Consider the following 19909-nt stretch of genomic DNA (forward strand, 5'->3'; position numbering starts at 1 on the left):
CAGTGACGCATATGGAGGAGAAGACAGGAAGGCGTCAATGGTGAGTTGTGCTTTGGTGTCGCTGTTGTTGTGAGTAAAATGGCGATAACCTATAGCTCACACATATAATATAATAAATGATGAGAGTGGTGAACTGTAGTCGCTGCTGCGGTTGGGGAGGTGTGATGCGTAATAGCGCAGAGCGCGCTTGGAGAGCCTTTGGCACCGCTGGACGTTCAGTTCCTCCACAGGTGTGGCAGGGGTGAACATCTGGGGCTGCTTTACTTATTGCATGTGGGGCTAATTTTGCAAGTTTGTGATTTATTTCTTTGCGTTTGAGTTTTGGAATCGTCATCGCAAAACACTACGTAAAATAAAGTTGTTTCTGAATCGGGTTAAATGTAATGTAAATGCACATACCCTCAATGGGAGCTTGGGGGCGCTGTTTTAGTAAACATCTTATATGGTCGTAATTAAGGGATAAGACAAACGACCACTTGTGTCGTTTTCTGTTGGAGGACAGTCTCTTTTAGGTGCATGCCGCATGGTAAACACCTTTGTTGTGAATGATCATTTTACATATACTAGCTGGACAAGCCTTGGTTGGATGGTCGACACAGCCGCCTTTTTCCTACGCTCCATGAACCCTTGTGTAAATGATGGGTGTGATTTCCAACATCACTTAGACCGACATTTATTTACATGCTAACCGTTTGCACTAATCCAACTTTTTATGACTTATTTAAAGCAGTACTAAGTAACTCCCTAGAGGCCACTGCAGGTGTCATAGCATGTTTTTTTTTTTACTTATTAATTGTCCATGAGAGTAAATACTACACTGACAGAAAAGACAAAGGGAGAGAGGGATATTATACATCCAATGACACGATGGAGATCTTTTTTTTTTCACTCAAACTTGGCTGTAAATACTGTTTAAGCGGCGCTAGCCCGCAGTCAGCTTTTATTAGCTTCTTCTTCAAGATTCTATTAGTGTGTATTGGGGCCTCCAACCCGGTGGCAGTCAAGTTGCAATTGTTGTTTTTTTTTGGCCAGAGACACCGGGGGAGATGAAAGACCCCCAGTCATCCCATTAACACTTGTATTACCCCCAGAGAGACTACGAAATAAGGACTTATTAAGGTAAACAACTTCCTTCGTATTGCATTAAGCTTGGCTACTTCAGTTCTTTTGCTGAAGTTAGCCTTTCAAACTGTAGTAAATATGGGGGGTGTTAAAACACGCTGTTTTACCTTGCTTGTATGCATGGTAACGCCTCACACCGCTCGGCGTTTGCACATTGTGAGCACCTCCATCGTGGGCGCAGGCTCTCCTATGAGAATCGCATGTAATAACTCTGTAATGTACTAGGCGTATCCACATGAAACAAAAACTGGCAAGTTCAACATTGTCTCTGTCAGCGCATATGATCTAATCTCCAATTATGTTCTCCTATTGGTGTCCAGAAGTGGTGACAATATTCAAAAGCATGGGCCTGATGTTTAAAGCAGTGGTTCTTAACTGTTCTGGACACACCTTTGACATATCATGACTAGCAGAATTAAAATAAAATAAAAGTGGTGTGTAGACCTGATACAAACAACGATCAGGTTTAAGATTTGTAGATTTGCTTTTATATTTGTTTATCTCTCAACTGCATTCTTCTCAGTGGCTGGTTTGGATAATTACAGATACACAGCGCTCCACTGCTTGCACTTGTCTCAGCCGCTTGCTAATGAATGGAATTAAACAGAGAAGAGGTATCCGCAGATGTTTCCTAAATTAATAATTCTTTCAATGGCCTGTTACGGCCAATGATTGGGGAGCCATTATCTTAATTAAATATATGGAGAAGTGCGCAATATATTTGGATTTTCTAATAACACTAATTATTCATGATTGCTTGCAATGAGGCGAAGTTGAATATTCGCGCATAGAACATTTCAGCCTCATTCTTCAGATATTTGTAGCAGCTTGTCATTTTCTTGTTTGTTTTGAGCACAGGCCTGTTTGGCTCTTAATTAACTTTAGTCCACAGAAAGGGAAAGAACATGTGCGGTGGGGCGAGTCGCTAACAATCAAGTGACAGTACAATTATGGCGTCGGCACTGCCCAAACAGAGTTAGGTTTGCCCATCGGAATAGCAAAGGGGATGAAGGAGACACGCATGACTTGAAAGGATGTGAAGGATACAACAGAAATGATTTGGAAGCGCCTTTTGAAAATGGAAACAATTTTCGCAAAAGCTGTTACTTTCCCAAGCTGAATTAAATTCCCTCTCGCTTTTGGACAAATGAGCTTGCAATGACTTGGCTTTATTACCAAAGGCCAAAGAAGGAAAGTAAAGCCAGACGGATGTTGAAGTTGTCTGTTATTGAGGATCAAGAGTGGCCAAGCTATGGTGCTCGGTTTCACAACGGGAAAGAAATAGAAATATAACAACCTCCAGGGGAAACAATGTGCAGAGGTGTACACTGCCTTCCAAATTGTGTTACGACCCGACTCAGCTAGTTAAAGGAAGTAACAAAAACCAAGATGTAAAATGGATAAATAAAGTAGTAATTTAATAGAAGGAGCGAAAAAGGTAAATTTAACAAAGGAGCGACAAAAACAAACAAAGGCTATTTACAGTATTTACAAAAAAGTTAACCAAAACAGTATTTGTCAAACTAAACAGACGAAATCAGGCCTAACAAAACCAAACAAAGTCATGACTAGACAACGAGTGTGATTCCAAGTCACGTAAACGTGAACATACCAAAAAGTGACGCAACACTAACGGCAACAGGGAGCGAGTGTCTCTGAATACACAAAAGTTTAGCTTTAACAACAAAGAGACACAGAACACAAAATGGCGTACTGGCCACAAAGGCCAGCAGCCTAACTACACACGAGTGTTCCCTGGACACACACAGTCATTAATGACACGAAAGGACACAGACACAGATACAAATGGCGCACTGGCCACAAAGACCAGCAGCCTCGAATGAGCCAAGGTGGAGTCCTTTTATAGGAGTGGCTGGCACAGGTGGCTTTAACGAGTTCTCCCCAGGTGTAGAACTGCTCCCCCAATCAGGCGGCAGCAGAGCCAGAGACCCAACCAGCAGCCAGGACTTCCAATGCACTCCAATCACAGCCCAGGACCACAGCAGCAAGGCTGCTTCCGAAACGGGCAGATTGCTAAGAGCTCTTACGCCAAACCGGATCCGCCATGGCAAGTTGCCTCCGAATTGGTAAGTCAGTTAGGAAGTCGTTAGGAAAAGGAGCCTTGATGCTAACTATCATGGCCACTTTAGCATAGGGACCTCTGATGCTAACTAACCAGTGATTAGGAGCTATGTGCCATCCCACAAGCCACTGCGCCAAATCCCCCCACCCCCCACGCCCCCACCCTCGAGTGATTCATGCGCAACCACTGTTGATTGACAGGAGCACATTTAATAATAAAAATAATTAAAAATTAAGATTCTGCACAAGCCAAACTTTATAAAAGTGACAAATCCATGTTGTCGTCCCCACAGCTCAGTCACATGTCAGTGTTAAAGAGTAAACTCAGTAAACGGATTAAATGCTTTTGTTTTCATTTAGTAGAAACTTAAGCCACATGGATCATTTGCTGCTGTAGCTTTATGAAACAGCTGTTGAAATAAAACAACACTAAAGGGAAATGTTTGGATCATTTGGATTTATTTTTCTCCTTAAATGTCTTTGTTTGGACACTATGTTGTTGTTGGACACTGTACAGTAGGGGGAGACATGCACTTTTGTTTGGCCTGCACTCCACCAATAACTTTAAAGAAGAAGAAAAGCAGCTGTTGGTGATGTCACTTCCCTTTCCCCTGTTTAAGGACGGACGGATTGTTCAAATTCTGCTGAAGGTCTAGTTCCCTAACTGCATAGAGGTCTAACAGTCGACCCCATGAAAGGTTAAGGAGTTAGTTGCTAGTGTTAGTGCTTAGAGGCTACAATTTGATGGTTTCGGATTGAGCCCAAGTGTACATGATGGGGGAAAAAAAGGTTTAGGCCACACAAACAAAAATATACAAAAAGGAGGGAACCTCCTGCAAATGACATTTTCTCTGATTTTCAACTGTCAACTCAAATGAGAGTCAGCATCATTTTCAAGTCTTTAACTGTTAGAGGATCATTTAAATGTGGTTGAAAAAATCTCCCAGTGATAACAGTGTTTTTAAAAAAAATATATATAGTAAGAAGCTCAAAATGTACTGTTCCAAATTATTATGCAACTCATCGCTTCAAAACATTTTAAAGCTTGTAATGGTCAAAAAAATGGTCATTTGTTTAATTTGTAGCATTAGGAGGTCATATTTACTAAAATCAAAAGCTATTTCGATCAAAAACATCTTAACAGGTCAAGTTACATTTCAACATAGGGGCCCTTCTTTGAGCAGCTTCAAAATTCTTAAATCCATTAAACTTGTGAGTTTTTGGACAGTTTCTGCTTGGATTTCTTTGCAGGATGTCAGAATAACCTCCCAGAGCTGCCGTTTGGATGAAAACTGCCTCCCACCCTCATAGATGTTTTGCTTGTTGATGCTCCAAAGGTTCTCAGTAGGGTTGAGGTCAGGGGAGGAGGGGGTCCACATCATGAGTTTCTCTCCTTTTCTGCCCATAGCAGCCAGTGATGCAGAGGTATTCTTTACAGCAGGACATGGTGTGTTGTCATGATGAAGATGATTTTGTTCGGGAAAACACGGCTCTTCTTTTTGTAGCATAGAAGACAGTGGTCAGTCAGAAACTCCACATATTTTTCGGAGATCATTTTCACACCTTCAGGGAGCCTAAAGGGGCCGACCAGCTCTCTCCCCATGATTCTGGCCCAAAACATGACTCCGCCCCCTCCTTACTGACGTCACAGCCTTGTTGGGACATTGTGGCCATTCACCAACCATCCACTACTCCATCCATCTGACCATCCAGGGTTACACGGCCTCATCAGTGAACAAGACTGTTTGAAAATGAGTCTTCATGTATTTCTGAGCCACTGCAGCCGTTTCTGTTTCAGCTTCAATGCACAGTTTAGGGGAGGCCGGATAGAAGGTTTATGCACAACTGCAGCCTCTGGAGGGTCCTACACCTTGATTAAGCTTAATCTTTCCTGAAATATCGAAGGTTTTCATACCTAGTCAAAGGCATTCAGCTATTTCATGCTTTTCATCAGCAGAGAGATCCTTTTTCTTTCCCATATTGCTTGAAAATTATGATCTGCTTAATAATGTGTGCCGTCCTTTTTCAGTAGCTTTGCCCTTAACTGGGCTTAACCTGACAACTAGTCATCACAGGCGTCTGAGATTGATGTCAGTGATTCAAAGCCACAAGCCAGTGAGCCTAAGACACTATAACATCCATGAGTTTCATTGACAACCTTTTTTTTTTCACCTTTTTGACACTGAAATACAATTTGCATAATAATTTGGAACGCGGTGTATTTACTGTATATGTCTGAGTGTGTGTTTTTGGGTCTAATCTAATACCGATGCTTATTAAAAATGCAAACATCACTTTTAAATATGGTGGATTTTACCTGTTGAAAAGTGCACACTGTATACTTGCAACACCAGTGTTCTTTTATTAATGCAACGTTTCGGCCAGTGGCCTTCGTCAGGCAAAATGTTTTTTGTGAATGAGAAGCCATCCTTAAATAGTGTGTGATCTGCTGCATCACAGGAAGCTGTCATAACGGCCTATGGCTAAACATAGGCAGCATATGTATACAATATACATCCAATCACAGAAAAAACAAAGCCGGGATATAGTGAATAAAGCAGTCAAAAATATACATATATACAGTAAAAATATATATACAGTAAAAACTTTTTAGTGGCACATGCAATACATATGGGAAATGGATATATAAGACAGCTCGAAGATAGAGAAGATCTGCCTAAATATATGCAAATCAATATGTACACATAGGAAGTAGACGCAGCCTGTGAACATGGCATGACACTGGAATGTCTGTAGAAAAACATTCATAACAAGCTCATCATTTAATCCCTATGGTGTAAGGGTCAGTAAAGTTTCAATCCAGTAGGCTTCTCTTTTCTTCAAAAGTTTGTCATGGTCTCCTCTATAAGGAGTCCCAAAGTCACCCATCTACCCAGACATTATTGACACGAATCCCTAATGGGAAATACAGATTTGGGAGTTGAGCACAATGTAACAACACTTATAAAAACCTCTTTCTTCCAGCATCCCCACAGTGTTAAAAAAAAATACCCATTTGCAATGTAATAACTTGCGCATCCACACATGTGGTCTATTTATTGCGTTGCCCTTGTGGTTTAACATATGTGGGAAAAACCATAAGAAAATTAAAACAAAGAATAAGCGAGCATAAAATCTCAATACGCAGAAATGATAGAGAATATCCAGTAGCTGCCCATTTCAACGATGCACGTCATGATGTAAGTGCTCTACGTTTTTGTGGCATTGAACAAGTCCCTCCTCCTTATAGAGGAGGAGACCATGACAAACTTTTGAAGAAAAGAGAAGCCTACTGGATTGAAACTTTACAGACCCTCACACCCAAGGGATTAAATGATGAGCTTGTTTTGAATGTTTTTCTACAGAGATTCCAGTGTCATGCCATGTTCACAGGCTGCGTCTACTTCCTATGTGTACATATTGATTTGCATATATTTAGGCAGATCTTCTCTATCTTCGAGCTGTCTTCCCATATGTATTGCATGTGCCACTAAAAAGTTTGTACTGTATATATATTTTTACTGTATATATGTATATTTTTGACTGCTTTATTCACTATATCCTGGCTTTGTTTTTTCTGTGATTGGATGTATGTTGTATAAAGATGCTGCCTGTGTTTAGCCATAGGCCGTTATGACAGCTTCCTGTGATGCAGCAGGCCACACCCTATTTAAGGATGGCTTCTCATTCACAAAAACATTTTGCCTGACGAAGGCCACTGGCCGAAACGTTGCATTAATAAAGGAACACAGGTGTTGCAAGTATACAGTGTGCAAGAGATTTTTCCTTTTCTACATTTGGCCTCTATGCCTTCTCTTACGCACCTGTTTAAAACAAAGAGATGTGCGAAGTAAACCTTCTTGGATTTTACCTGTTAAAAACTCTTTTACCAATCAAATCTGCATAGGGTGTTAATAAACAAATACTCTGTTCTTGTGACCTCTTCCCAGGCTCGACGTACTTCTTCAAGGGGAAAGAGTACTGGCGCGTGCCCAGCAGTGACATGGAGGCGGAGGCAGGTTTCCCTCGGCCCATCGCTAAAGACTGGCTGCAGTGCACTGAGATACATGCGGACTCCCCAGAGCCCGAGGCCAAAAGCAGCGGCCACCCAGACCACGCAGAGAACGGCTATGAAGTATGCGCCTGCACCTCGGACAGCGCCTCTCCTCTGGGGGTGCGCACACAGCCAAACCCATTCTGGCTGCTGGCCCCACTGTGGACGCTCTGTCGGGCGCTCCCCTCTCAACTACTATGATGCCAAAGCACTGGACTATTGAAAACAGACCAGTCCAGTTGAATGTTCAACTAAACACAAAGATAATTTTTTACATTTTTAAAAACCTAATGCTAAAGCAAATGTGACACTGTGTAAAATGCAAATAAAAGCAGGATCCTTTAAAATTCATCACAAAATAGAACATAGGGCATCTATTTCAATATTAATATATATGTTTTTTTATTTTATTGAACAAAGTTGTTCATCTTGCACTTGATGGCAGCACATCCCAAAAGTTCATGCTGAGTGATGAAAATACAATGCCTTTTAAAATAATGATTATTTTATTTTTACACGCAATCCTAGAGATACAGACGGCAAAGCGTGGCCGAGCCGAGGGGGAAGGAGTTATGGGAATAATAATAATAATAATTTTTCACTCTTTTTAGCCGTTTTCTGGCAGACTATGAACATATTGAACAAGTCAAAGTCAGGTCCATATGGATGTTTTGTTTTTTTACTGCAGATAGTCCAGTAGAAGCAAACAACTGCACTCTTTGCTTGCGTATATGTAGCATGAAGCTAATGTTAGCATCATGGTTGGCATTCTCCGTTATTAATTTATTCATGGTCTGTTTAACCACTTTGCTCCTCTCTATGTCTGTGTATCTTTATTTGGTAGAAAAATATATTTATAATTCAGCCTTTGTTAGCTTTTGAAGTAATGAGTGAAATAATTTTTTTCCCCCTCTGGCAGCTTCGAACATGACCATTTGTGGGCAATTCCACAGATGCCGTCTGGCATCTTTATCTCTTTGCAGGTCTGCACAAGTGTTCTTTTCAGTCTAAATACAACCCTCAACATTCAGACACACTGAGTGGCTAAAAGGAAAAACACTACCTAACCAAAAGAGAATTCACCATCTGGATTTAACAGGACGGCGGCACAGTGGTTAGTGCGATCATGCTTCACAGCTAGAAGGTCGCAGGTTTGCATGTTCTCCCTGTGTCCTCGTAGGTCTCCTCCTTGTACTTCGGTTTCCCCTAACACTAAAAACATGTCCAATAGGTGAACCCTCCAGCAAGGTGATTCTGGCCATCAGCCTGGCTCCACATCTGGAGATGGGTCCCCGGGCACTGCACTGCGGTTGCCCAATGCTTCTTACCCCAGCGGCATCGAAAGATAGGTCAAATGCAGAGGACACATTTCCCTATGGGGACAATAAAGTCCACCTTTTACCTTACCTCAGGTTAGGTTCAGCGACACTACTGTATGTGGCAGAAGAATGACATCTGACTGCCTGAACATCCTAAATGATCAGGTTATTACATCAATGGATTCTTTCTTCCCCGATGGCACGATGCTCACATTGATTCATTGGGTTGGATTGGCTGCTATAGAGTCTAGATCTTAATCACACACAACAATGCCACAGTGAATGCAAACTGTAACCAAAGCTAAAGGCGGTCCAACGTGGCCTATTTATATGTGGTGACTTATTATTTTGGTCAGGCAGTGTAATGATAATGCCCACATGCCACTCATTTTGATTCTGTTGCCATGCTGTTTCTATGCTGTGACATCACACGCATAATCTCTATTTTCTCCCCTTTCCACATCCCAAATACATATTATTACTTTCTGTTTAAAACTATAGTAACATTTTGCACAGAGTCACATTCCTTTGATATTGCGGTTACAGTATATATTTTGATAATATATTTATTTTGCTGGTAGGGTAAGGTCAAGAGCCTTACTGCAAAAAAAACGTTATTGACCTCAAGAGCATCTTCACTGGACCAATAGTTGCCTCATGTCACTATGTACAAATGACAACGTCAAAGTTATCTTGTGCAGTGAAGGTTGTATGGGTTATCAGGGAGATTTTGGCTCCATGAAAGTAGAAGTTTAACTAGGCCTCTCAGAATAATGGTTTCATTGCACCACAGGGACATTGTTCCATTAAAAAGGCATAGCCATAAAAAGGCAATGTAAAAGCAAGTTGTCCCTTCAGGTTTGGTTACCACGTGGAGTATTAACTTTATAAGATCTTGGTGCCAAACACTACATTGAGGGCCTGATTTACTAAGTGTTTGCACATGTGGAAAATGAATAGTGGTGGCAAAAGCATGGAGCAATGATTGTATTTGTCTCATCAATGCGAAAAGCCCGCAAACTTACATTTGTGCCACTAAAAATATAAACAGCTTCTAAGGTTCCGCTGTTGTTGGCGTGTTTTCGCTTTCATTGGCGTGTTTTCATATTTAATTTGCGTGTTTTTTGGTTTCCACGTGTTTCAGAATGTGCGGTGTGACTACAGTATGTCCCACGACAGCCACAGTAATGTGACTGGATGCAACAGTCATCCATTAAAAAGACGCCAAAGGAGAAAGAAAAAAAAAGGCACATGGACTTAAACCACACAGAACAGTAACTAAGATCATTTCTCTGTGCAAAGGGGAACAATGTAACTGATGGGGTGCCTTCATAAACCTGACTCTAAAGACACGCACAGTCATACGTCTATGTTTCTCTCTTACTGCAGCAGGGATGTTCAAGTAGCAGTCACTGGGACGGAGGAGGTTTCAGCTGAACAACCCAGTCCAGATAACTGCTATTTAATTATAGTTATACTTCTTGAAAACTGTAAAACAAAAAAACAGGGAAATATCTTGGTGATTAAGAGCTTAGCCAATAGGCATTTTCACACCACACAAGCCCTCCTCTGCCAGATCGACACTGGCGGTAGTGTGGCTCAGTGACGCCGTGTGTCTATGTGTGACGGCTGCGCACCAACCTGCTTTTCTTAGCGAAACAAACTTTTCCCCACAGAATATTCTAAACACAATAAGCCACACAGCGAGAAATGAGGAGGCTTTGGGAGTTTACAGAGAGGCTTCTTAAGGATTCAACGCAAGTTTTACAGCTTCTGTTTTTTAAGACTTCACGAGGCAGAAGCTCCACATGGAATTGAATTAAAGATACAATAATAATAATAACAGCAAGCTGCGCCATTGGCCGCTCCCATCACCAACCACACACTTACACGTTATATAAAGGCAGTGGGTGAAGTATCTTGGACATAGCGACAATCTGTCTGCACCCAGGCCCACCTTAAAGCACCCATAGGCCTCGGGGCTTTAACAGAACCGCTCGACTGTCTGAGCCATTGTCCCCCCAGATGGTAGAACCCGGCTGCACCAAGACCCTCATAAAAGATGGAAGTGGTGGCACAGCTTGTAGTGGAGTGGTTAACAGTAGCACTGTCCAAGTCCCTGCTTTCCCCCCCGCCTTTTCACCTTGAGTTGTCCTTTCGAACATTAAAGAAAGCCTATGGTTCCAAATCCTAATAAGAAGAAGGAAAGAGGAATCAAAACTAGCAGCTGGATTGTACAACACAAATATAGTAAAAGATACATAGTCTCTCACTGTGTTACACCAAAGTGCTCCTGGTCTGACGGGAAAGTACTACAGTCAGAGCTAACGCACGCCAAAGGGGAAATTATAGCTACAAGAATGACAAAAGGCTATTGCGGTGCGGAAATGCCTGACCATTTACAGTTCTAATACACTCACATTTACCTCTCAGTGTTTATTTGTATATTTTGTAATAAATAGAAAAAAATGACGCATCGTTATGCATCTTTCGTGTCTGCGGGGGATTTCTTATTGCTTTACACACATTTCCCGTTCAGTGTTTATTTGTATATTCTGTATCAATGTGAGAAAAATGCTCACTTTCTTAATTTTATTATGGAGACATTTGCCTTTTTGTGTCCGTGGGAGATGTTTTATAATTGCTTTAAGATATGTAGGTTCATTGTTATTGTAAAGCTACACAAAAAAAGATTGTTATATTTGATTTAACGGTCAATGCTGTTATTGCAGATAATCCAGTGGGCTGTATATATTTTATGGCTGTGTTTGTAATGTAAAGTATTTTTGTAGGAAAAATAAAAGTGAGTTCATGGCATACCGTACGTGTGTTTTTTGGCCTGCACGTGTGTCACCTTTTAGATTCTAATTGTGTGTTCTGACAGATGAAGGAGCCGCTTCCAGCTCAGAACATCATTGATGCAAAACGCTCTGTTGACAAGCAGTTTTCAGCACAGAAGGAATCAAGTGTTTAGAAGAACAGAAAACAGAATAGAACAACATTTGCATGCAAAGAAAGCTAATGTGCAAATGAAAGCTAATCCAACATAATTCTTTCATATTATACTCAGCATTTGGAGAGAGGCCTCACCGCACTAAACAGCAATATCATCAAATCAAATAAAACAGCTGAATTACCCGTTCATTCATCAGACTTTAAGTGTGTCACTGTAGCTCCTGTTGTAGTGAGAGTGATGACCGACTGAAACAGGTCATGTTTGCCTCTTTCAAATTAAAGCCAAGCAGTACAAGCCAACAAAGATTTGGAATCAAAATTGAGACTCGATCTTATCCAGAGTTTAGCTAAAGGGTAAAAATACACAAACGTTTTTAAGTTGGTTACGCCATTACATTTTTGATACAGTGCTTTTCCCTCATACCTGGATTGTGATGTGTCTTTAAAGACACACAGAGTAACATTTTGACTCTTGATACAGACGGCAACTCGTCATATAAGGGGGCGTGGCCTCTCCGAGGGGAAAATAGAATCTTTTGGGAAACACAATTTTTCACTCTTTTTAGCCATTTTCTGGTGGAATATGAACTTATTTATCACATACAAATAAAGTCTAGTGTAAATGGATATGGATATTTTCTCACAGCAGATTGTTCTGTAGAAGTGGAAAAAGGGCATTCATAGCAAGCGCTAGCTAGCGTTAGCATTAGCAGGAGGCTAACATGTAGCTTGTAACATGTATTTATGGGCTGTTGAACCACTTTGCTCCTCTCCATGTCTTTGTATTTTTACTTAGTAGAAAACTATGTTCATAATTCAGCATTTGTTAAAGTAGCTTTTGAATTTTTGAATTTCAAAAATTTCAAATTTCAAAAAGTTTTCCCCTTAAAGGAATAGGCCACCGTTCTTACATACTGAGATATGTTCTTACCTTAGCTTTGATGAGTTCTTTAGGACCTGTCTGATCTTCACCCGTGCCTTCAGTCACGTAAACACAGCGCAGACGGCGTTAGCATTTAGCCTCTCCCTCTCTCCTCTATAGCTCCAAAACAGGTCAAGATAGAAGCTACCAAGCTCTTCCACATTTTCCCTATTTAAATATGGTTACGTGAAGTGTTACACTACAAATTATAATTACACAAAATTAAACAATGTGGATTTTCTAAGTGGCACGGTAGCACAGCGGTTAGTGCTTGTGCTTCACAGCTAGAAGGTCTGGGTTCGATTCCCACCAAAGATGGGGCCTTTCTGTGTGGAGTTTGCATGTTCTCCCCGTGTCTGCGTAGGTTTCCTCCGGGTACTCCGGTTTCCCCTACCACTAAAAACATGTACAATAGGCCAGGATGTATGAGAGTGTGTTTGAGAGTGCGCATGGGGGACGACGGATGAAAATTAGCCTATGGCTACAATCCGGTGTGGCTTGTTCATTAACTTGCACTGTCCCTACCAAATAAACCATAAATAAATAAGCAGATAAAAGGGGGAACTATGTTGTAAGGCGTAATAATACCAGGAGTAGTTTGGCATCCGCACAGTAAAGTGAAGATTACAGCGCGGATGCCAAATTACTCCTGGTATTATTACGCCTTACAATATAGTCCTCCCTTTTATCCACTTAGAAAATCCACATTGTTTAATTTTGTGTAATTATACTTTGTAGTGGAACACTTCACGTAACCATATTTAAATAGGGAAAACGTGGAAGAGCTTGGTAGCTTCTATCTTGACCTGTTTTGGAGCTACAGTGGGGAGAGGGAGAGGCTAAATGCTAACGCCGTCTGCGCTGTGTTTACGTGACTGAAGGCACGGGGGAAGATCAGACAGGTCCTAAAGAACTCGTCAAAGCTAAGGTAAGAACATATCTCAGTATGTAAAAACGGTGGCCTTTTCCTTAACTGTTTTCAAAAATGACCATATATCGACGATTCCAGAGATGCCGTCTGTATCTATACCGTTGTCATCAATACAAAACATGGTCCTAATGACCAGCCCGTCACAGAAAACGCTATCACTGCAACGGATAATCAAAGAATAGGCCTACCCTATTCAAATCTAAAATTCTGTTGCCTTTAGTCACATCTCCATGGCGACGAGCTGGAGACGTACCCACTCCCGGTAAAGTTACACTCATGTCTTAGTGGAGCTGAGCCGCTCACAGCAAAGACACATGTTTGTTTGTACATTCATGATGGAAAATATCTGTCATAAAACTAATGCTTTTATTTAAATTGTATGTAATGTGGAGTGTCCAGTTTTTATGACCTTTTAATGTATCTTAATAATGCATTATCCAGTCAGTCCTACAAAACACTTACCGATGTTATGGTAGTGTGTCCTGTGTGTGGGTGTGTTTTTCTTTTTCTAAGTTCAGACACATTCACCTGCTTGACTATTGCAGTGCTGCTGGAATTACTACAATACTCCAGAATATTTCTTGCAAACCCTCTATGGCAAAACTTTTAATTCTAGTGGGAACAAAATATTTCAACGCACTTTTTGGGTAGACTGAACAGAATAGTGTAGAGTGTAGAGTATGGTGAATATGTGCCAGCACACCCTAATCCCCAACATTTTTGGTATATAGATATAAACAAAAAACACATGAATGCAATCTAATATACTTAAAGTGATAGTCTGTAAACTTTGGTGCATCATGTGGACTGGGGAGCTCGATTTCCTGAGATGTCATTTTAATGAAAGTCTGAGGTGATATCGCTGGTTTTAAATATTGAAAACGTCTCTTTTTAGAAGCTAATAAGGTTCACAGTTGCTTTAAAACACGGTTGGCATTTAGATTTCTCAGCCTCTTGTGGTGCCAGTCTCCATACGAGTCAAGCAGAACGAATCAATGCCCTTGCAGATGAAATATGCAATCTCTGCAGAGCTAAGAATGAGCAAGAGGAATATTTGCTGAAAATTGGAAAATCAGTAGGGGGAGAGGGACGGATCAATGACGAAACACTGGAAAAGCGGAGAGAAATGAGAAGTGATCACCACTGAACATAATCACAAAATGAAAACAGAAACATGACGAGAAACAGCGGCGGAGAAGGAAGCGAGTAATGACAGGAACAAATGTACGAGCCGCGTCGAAGATTTGTACAGACGCCGTTTTATCTACTAATGGCATTGTCAAATCAATCCACTCCGGGAAAGGGAACAGGAGCAGCAGATGCCAAACAAGAACGGACCAACTATGAAGCAGCGAGACAATGGCGAGTACATTCCACGTGGAGGTTTGGAATTTTGATGGTTTTGCTCAAGGTGACACAATTTAGAGAAGAGCTTAGGCAAATGACAGTCGCTCTGGGTTTTCAGCTAAAACCCTAAAAGCTGCACAACAAGCTTAAGCATGGCCGATGTCTATCCTGGAGAGATCACAAATGTCTTTTATAGACTTTGCACAAATCGATCCATCCTTTTTTTCAAGTGGTCTTTGATTTTCCATTAAAATCATGCAACAAAATAATTGCCTTATGAGTCAGTCTTTGGATGGCCACACTGTGTGCGCTGCAATCACTCATTACTGACCTATCAAATATCAGAGTGAGATTTGAAACTTAAAGGGACTATACAGAGTTTAAAAATGTCATCAGAATGAGCTCAGACCTGTTCACCACAACTGCCTCTAAAATCCTGCACTGTGTCAAAAAAGGTGTTAGGTGCCGTCATGCCTGAGCTGAACCTCTTAACTCCCGCCTGAACCGAGAGGATCTTTTTTCATCACGTCATCAGATTTTTTTTCCATCATTTTTTTGTCGGGTATTCAACTCATTTTTGTAACTTTTTTGTCAGTTTTTGTCAATGTTTTCTCACTTTTTTGTCACATTTCCATCATTGTTTTCGTCTCAGTTTTGTTGCTATTTTCACAGCTTTTTTCCAGAAGCTTTTGGACCGGGGTAAAGCCAAACTGGAGAAAATGTGCTCGGTTTAGGTGGGAGTTAAGGGGTTAATATGGAAGGTGCAGTTACACGCATGACCTGAGGTGACAGTAGTGAATATAAAATGGCCCCTTTAAATGATGACACTTATTACTCTATAGAGTTTGCTGTCTGTCTATACGTTCTTCAACAACATGTTTGCCCTATACCCTAAAATTAAAAGCACTTGCACTTTCATAACCCTTTCTCTGAATCCCTTTGTTGTGCAGATCTGACTCTCAGCTCTCTGCGGATCGCCAGGCAGCGGTCCAGGGGAGATGAGCAGCTGTTGTTATACGGCAACTTTGCATTTTGACTGTCTCCGTGCTCACATCAAAAAGCTCCAGGTCGGACCCCTGAAGCTGCACAGGCAGACAATACACAAGACATCCCTCGGCAGGGCAGAGCAAGGATGACTGGGACGAGGGACTCGGGTGTGACCCTTGTGAAACTCATGGGCGAGCTTCACACAGACAAGGCGCTGTCCATGACTGTTTATTCAACACTCACCAAAAATAATCACAGAGTAGATCAGATTAGATAAGCGGGGTCGTTTACATTGTTTATGTGTTGTATCGTGTGTGTGTGTTTTGGTTGCCTGTTTCCTGTCCATGCTTATGTTTAACATGGAGCATTAAAGTGATAGTCTGTAAGTTTGCAAAGTGAGGAGAGATAGAGTGAAATTTGAAAGTAAAGAATCAAATTCCTCCCCTCTTTAACCAGAAAACACTTCTTACATTGCAAAATGAGGAGAGCAGGAACAGAATTTTTTTAGCAAATAATCAAGTAAATGATTAAGCTTCTCCTCCTTCCCTCCTGATTGGACCTGACAGGCTGGTTCACAGGAAAAGCTCATCTCATTAGTCAATGCGGGAGGATACTCGGTCCTTCATCCCCACTGCTGTCAGGCTGTACAACACTACTGCAAAGTAACATGTGCAATAACCTCTGCAAAGCTACGTGCAATAATCTCTGTACCCACAGCACTTTCTCTACGTCACTTTATCAACCACCTGCACTATGACTGTAAACCCACGCTTATTTTTTATTGTTTAAACTTCTTGCCCCCTTAAACATGTTGGTAGTCACACCTCTATTTACTATTCAATTGTTTGCACATTTCCTGTCTATTCTGCACACCCTGAGTGTTTTCCGAGAGCTGAATGTAACACAATGAATTTCTCCATTGTGAGATCAATAAAGGCTTATCTTATCTGAAAGACAGTTGTGGAAGAAGGACTGGACTCATTCTCACGGCGGTGTAGGGAGAACTGTCTGGACTTAACTGTATCCAAGACCAAAGAGGTGACCATCAACTTCCAACATGGCCACTCCAGCTCCCCCTCACTCTCTGTCAACAACGAAACAATTGAAAAGGTTAATTCACACAAATACCTGGGTTCCATAATCGACCATAAACTCACATTCAAACAGCAGGAGCGGGACTCACTCAGGAGCCTCTATGACTCCAGAGGTCTGAGGAAAGGAACCCAGATCTCCACAGACTCCTCACACACTCTCACTACGCCCTGTTGCCGTCAGGGCGCAGGTTCAGGTCCCGCCCCCTGGGGGCAGAGAGGGCGACCTCCACGTTCCTCTTCACCTCCATCCGCCTGCTGAATGAATGACTGTGTGGACCACGGTCTATCACAGGCCACTATACTGTTTTTAATGTGTTTATTATTGCACATGTTGATTGTGTTGCATGTCTGTGGATGTGCTGTTTTTATTTTTCTCCTGCAAATGAAGACCCTGACGGATAAATAAAGTGAATGTGAATTTTTTTTTGAAGAGGAAGGAGAAGGTGAAGCTGAGTGAGTGAGTAACACACTAGCTAGAGCACAGAATTTGGCCCAGTACTATGGTTTGACATACTTGAACAGTATGCACAGCAAACCTGAGTAAAAGAAGTTCTTTAAAATGAAAAGTCAAGAACCTTCCACTAGTTGCTTTGGGCGCACCGGACGAGGGGGGGTGGGGGAGCGGGGGCTTGTGTGGATGCCGACCTGTAGACAGAGCAGTAGTTTACATGTGGCGCCTCTAGAATGACACACATTAGCATATAAACTGGAATCCTCAGCAAACACAAGCTGCACAAATTGATAGCCGCTCTCAAGGATACACATATAGAAAACAGTACACAGAGAAATGCCATATTATGAATCGCACCACCTCTCAAGTTCATATGCACGTCCGCTCCAGGGATGACTAAACCCCTGTCTCATATGAGTGGGCTCAGTCATGGTATGTGCATGTGCGTTACAAATATGGAAATTTATTAAAATGGAAGCACCGGTGGAAGCGGCACAGCCTTTTCTCTACCACAGGATGGTACCTGGAGGATGCTTTTCTTGTCGGTGAAGAGTAGGTGGGCTGAGCACAGTCAATTGATCACTATGAAGCGAAGCAAGCCAAAACTCAAATATTTGCAGGCAACTTCCCGCAAAAGACGGTGGGTGTGGGTGCATGCGCTTCGAATTGGAAAACAGACGCATGAAAACTCTATAGTTGAAATCTAGACATTGCTTTTTGTTTGTCTATCATAATAAAAAAAAACATATGAATAGCTGACTTCAAATTCATTTCTCATGAGTGAATTTGCTAAACAGTAAAGTCTTGCCAAACATGCTTCAAATGGCACATAGTGTTATGCTGCCCTCTGCTGTGCAATTATCTGGATCTTTAAGATGTGGAGCTCAAGATTTTTTGAAATAATAAGCAAGAATTCATAACTTTACAATGGTTAATGTATATAATGATTATATTTTAAAAAAAAATTACATTCAGGTTTTCGGATTCAGAAAAGACATAATTGTTAGCTCTTACACACATTAGCATGAAAATGTATTTATCCCACAATCTCTCCCCACACTTTCGAAACTATAAAAACTGTGAAAGTATTATATTGTGTGTGCTTGATGTGGTAATTGAATTGCACACCAACACATGAGCCATTATATCAAAGCCCTCGAGTAAACTGGACTCCCGTATGACTGCAGTTGCTGAAGTGTCATATCCTCAAGCAGCTTCTGTGAATTCCTCCCTGCGGTTCTGAGCTGATTTGACTCAGGAGAATTGTTCCAACACGTCTGTAGTGCGGCGAAAACACTGTTCAGACAAGATACTTTCTGAGACTGTGAAATGATACATGTACAATAAGTGAGCCAAGGATCAGTGCGGATTCCTTTTTATAGTACAATGAAAGGGCACCCAATCTCAAGCAAATAACAGCACATTCAATATCACTGAGTTCTGATGATTTAGGAGATTGTTTTAAGAGATGCAGTTTGTGGAACCATGATATATTTACTTTGTTAACCTCTTACCACCCGCCTAAACCAAATGCATGCTGTCCTCTGTGGCTATAGGCCTGTGTAACACCTCATTTGAAAGCTAAGACCCGCAAAACTGATCTTTTTCCTAGCATTGTTGCTGCGTTGTGTCACCTTTTTATGTTTGTTTTTTTGGGGGGGTTTTGTCACATTTTTTTTGAGTTTTTGCCTTTTTTTGGTTGAGATTTTGTCACATTTTTGTTGAGTTTTTGTCACATTTTTGTTGAGTTTTTGTCACATTTTTGTTGAGTTTTTGTCACTTTTTGGTTGAGTTTTTGTCATTTTTTTGTTGAGTTTTTTCCTCGCGTTGTTGCTGTGTTGTGTCACCTTTTTATGTTTGTTTTTTTGGGGGGGTTTGTCACATTTTTGTTGAGTTTTTGTCATTTTTGGTTGAGATTTTGTCACATTTTTGTTGAGTTTTTGTCACATTTTGTTGAGTTTTTGTCATTTTTTGTTGAGTTTTTTGTCATTTTTTTGTTGAGTTTTTGTCACATTTTTGTTGAGATTTTGTCCAATTTTTGTTGAGTTTTTGTCACATTTTGGTTGAGTTTTTGTCACATTTTTGTTGAGTTTTTGTCACTTTTTGGTTGAGTTTTTGTCATTTTTTTGGTTGAGTTTTTGTCAGTTTTTGGTTGAGTTTTTGTCATTTTTTTGGTTGAGTTTTTGTCATTTTTTTGTTGAGATTTTGTCACATTTTTGTTGAGATTTTGTCCAATTTTTGTTGAGATTTTGTCCAATTTTTGTTGAGTTTTTGTCACATTTTTGTTGAGTTTTTGTCACTTTTTGGTTGAGTTTTTGTCATTTTTTTGGTTGAGTTTTTGTCACATTTTTGTTGAGATTTTGTCCAATTTTTGTTGAGTTTTTGTCACATTTTTGGTTGAGATTTTGTCACATTTTTGTTGAGTTTTTGTCACATTTTGTTGAGTTTTTGTCATTTTTTTGTTGAGTTTTTGTCATTTTTTTGTTGAGTTTTTGTCACACTTTTGTTGAGATTTTGTCCAATTTTTGTTGAGTTTTTGTCACATTTTTGTTGAGTTTTTGTCACTTTTTGGTTGAGTTTTTGTCATTTTTTTGGTTGAGTTTTTGTCACTTTTTGGTTGAGTTTTTGTCATTTTTTTTGTTGAG

General features: G+C 40.7%; 1 protein-coding gene across 1 annotated transcript in view; it reads left to right on the forward strand.

The window, feature by feature from the left end:
• LOC306982967 (matrix metalloproteinase-17-like) overlaps window positions 1-7758 on the forward strand; it is a 122191-nt gene extending 114433 nt beyond the window's left edge. Inside the window, exon 10 of the mRNA XM_079582609.1 lies at window positions 7155-7758. Within this exon, the coding sequence (XP_079438735.1) occupies window positions 7155-7459 (305 nt within the window). The 3' untranslated portion in view covers window positions 7460-7758. The remainder of the gene's footprint in view (window positions 1-7154) is intronic.
• The last annotated feature ends 12151 nt before the right edge of the window (window positions 7759-19909 follow it).

This window comes from Gobius niger (genome assembly GCF_951799975.1).
Source record: "Gobius niger genome assembly, chromosome: 2".
Classification (NCBI taxonomy): Eukaryota; Metazoa; Chordata; class Actinopteri; order Gobiiformes; family Gobiidae; genus Gobius; species Gobius niger.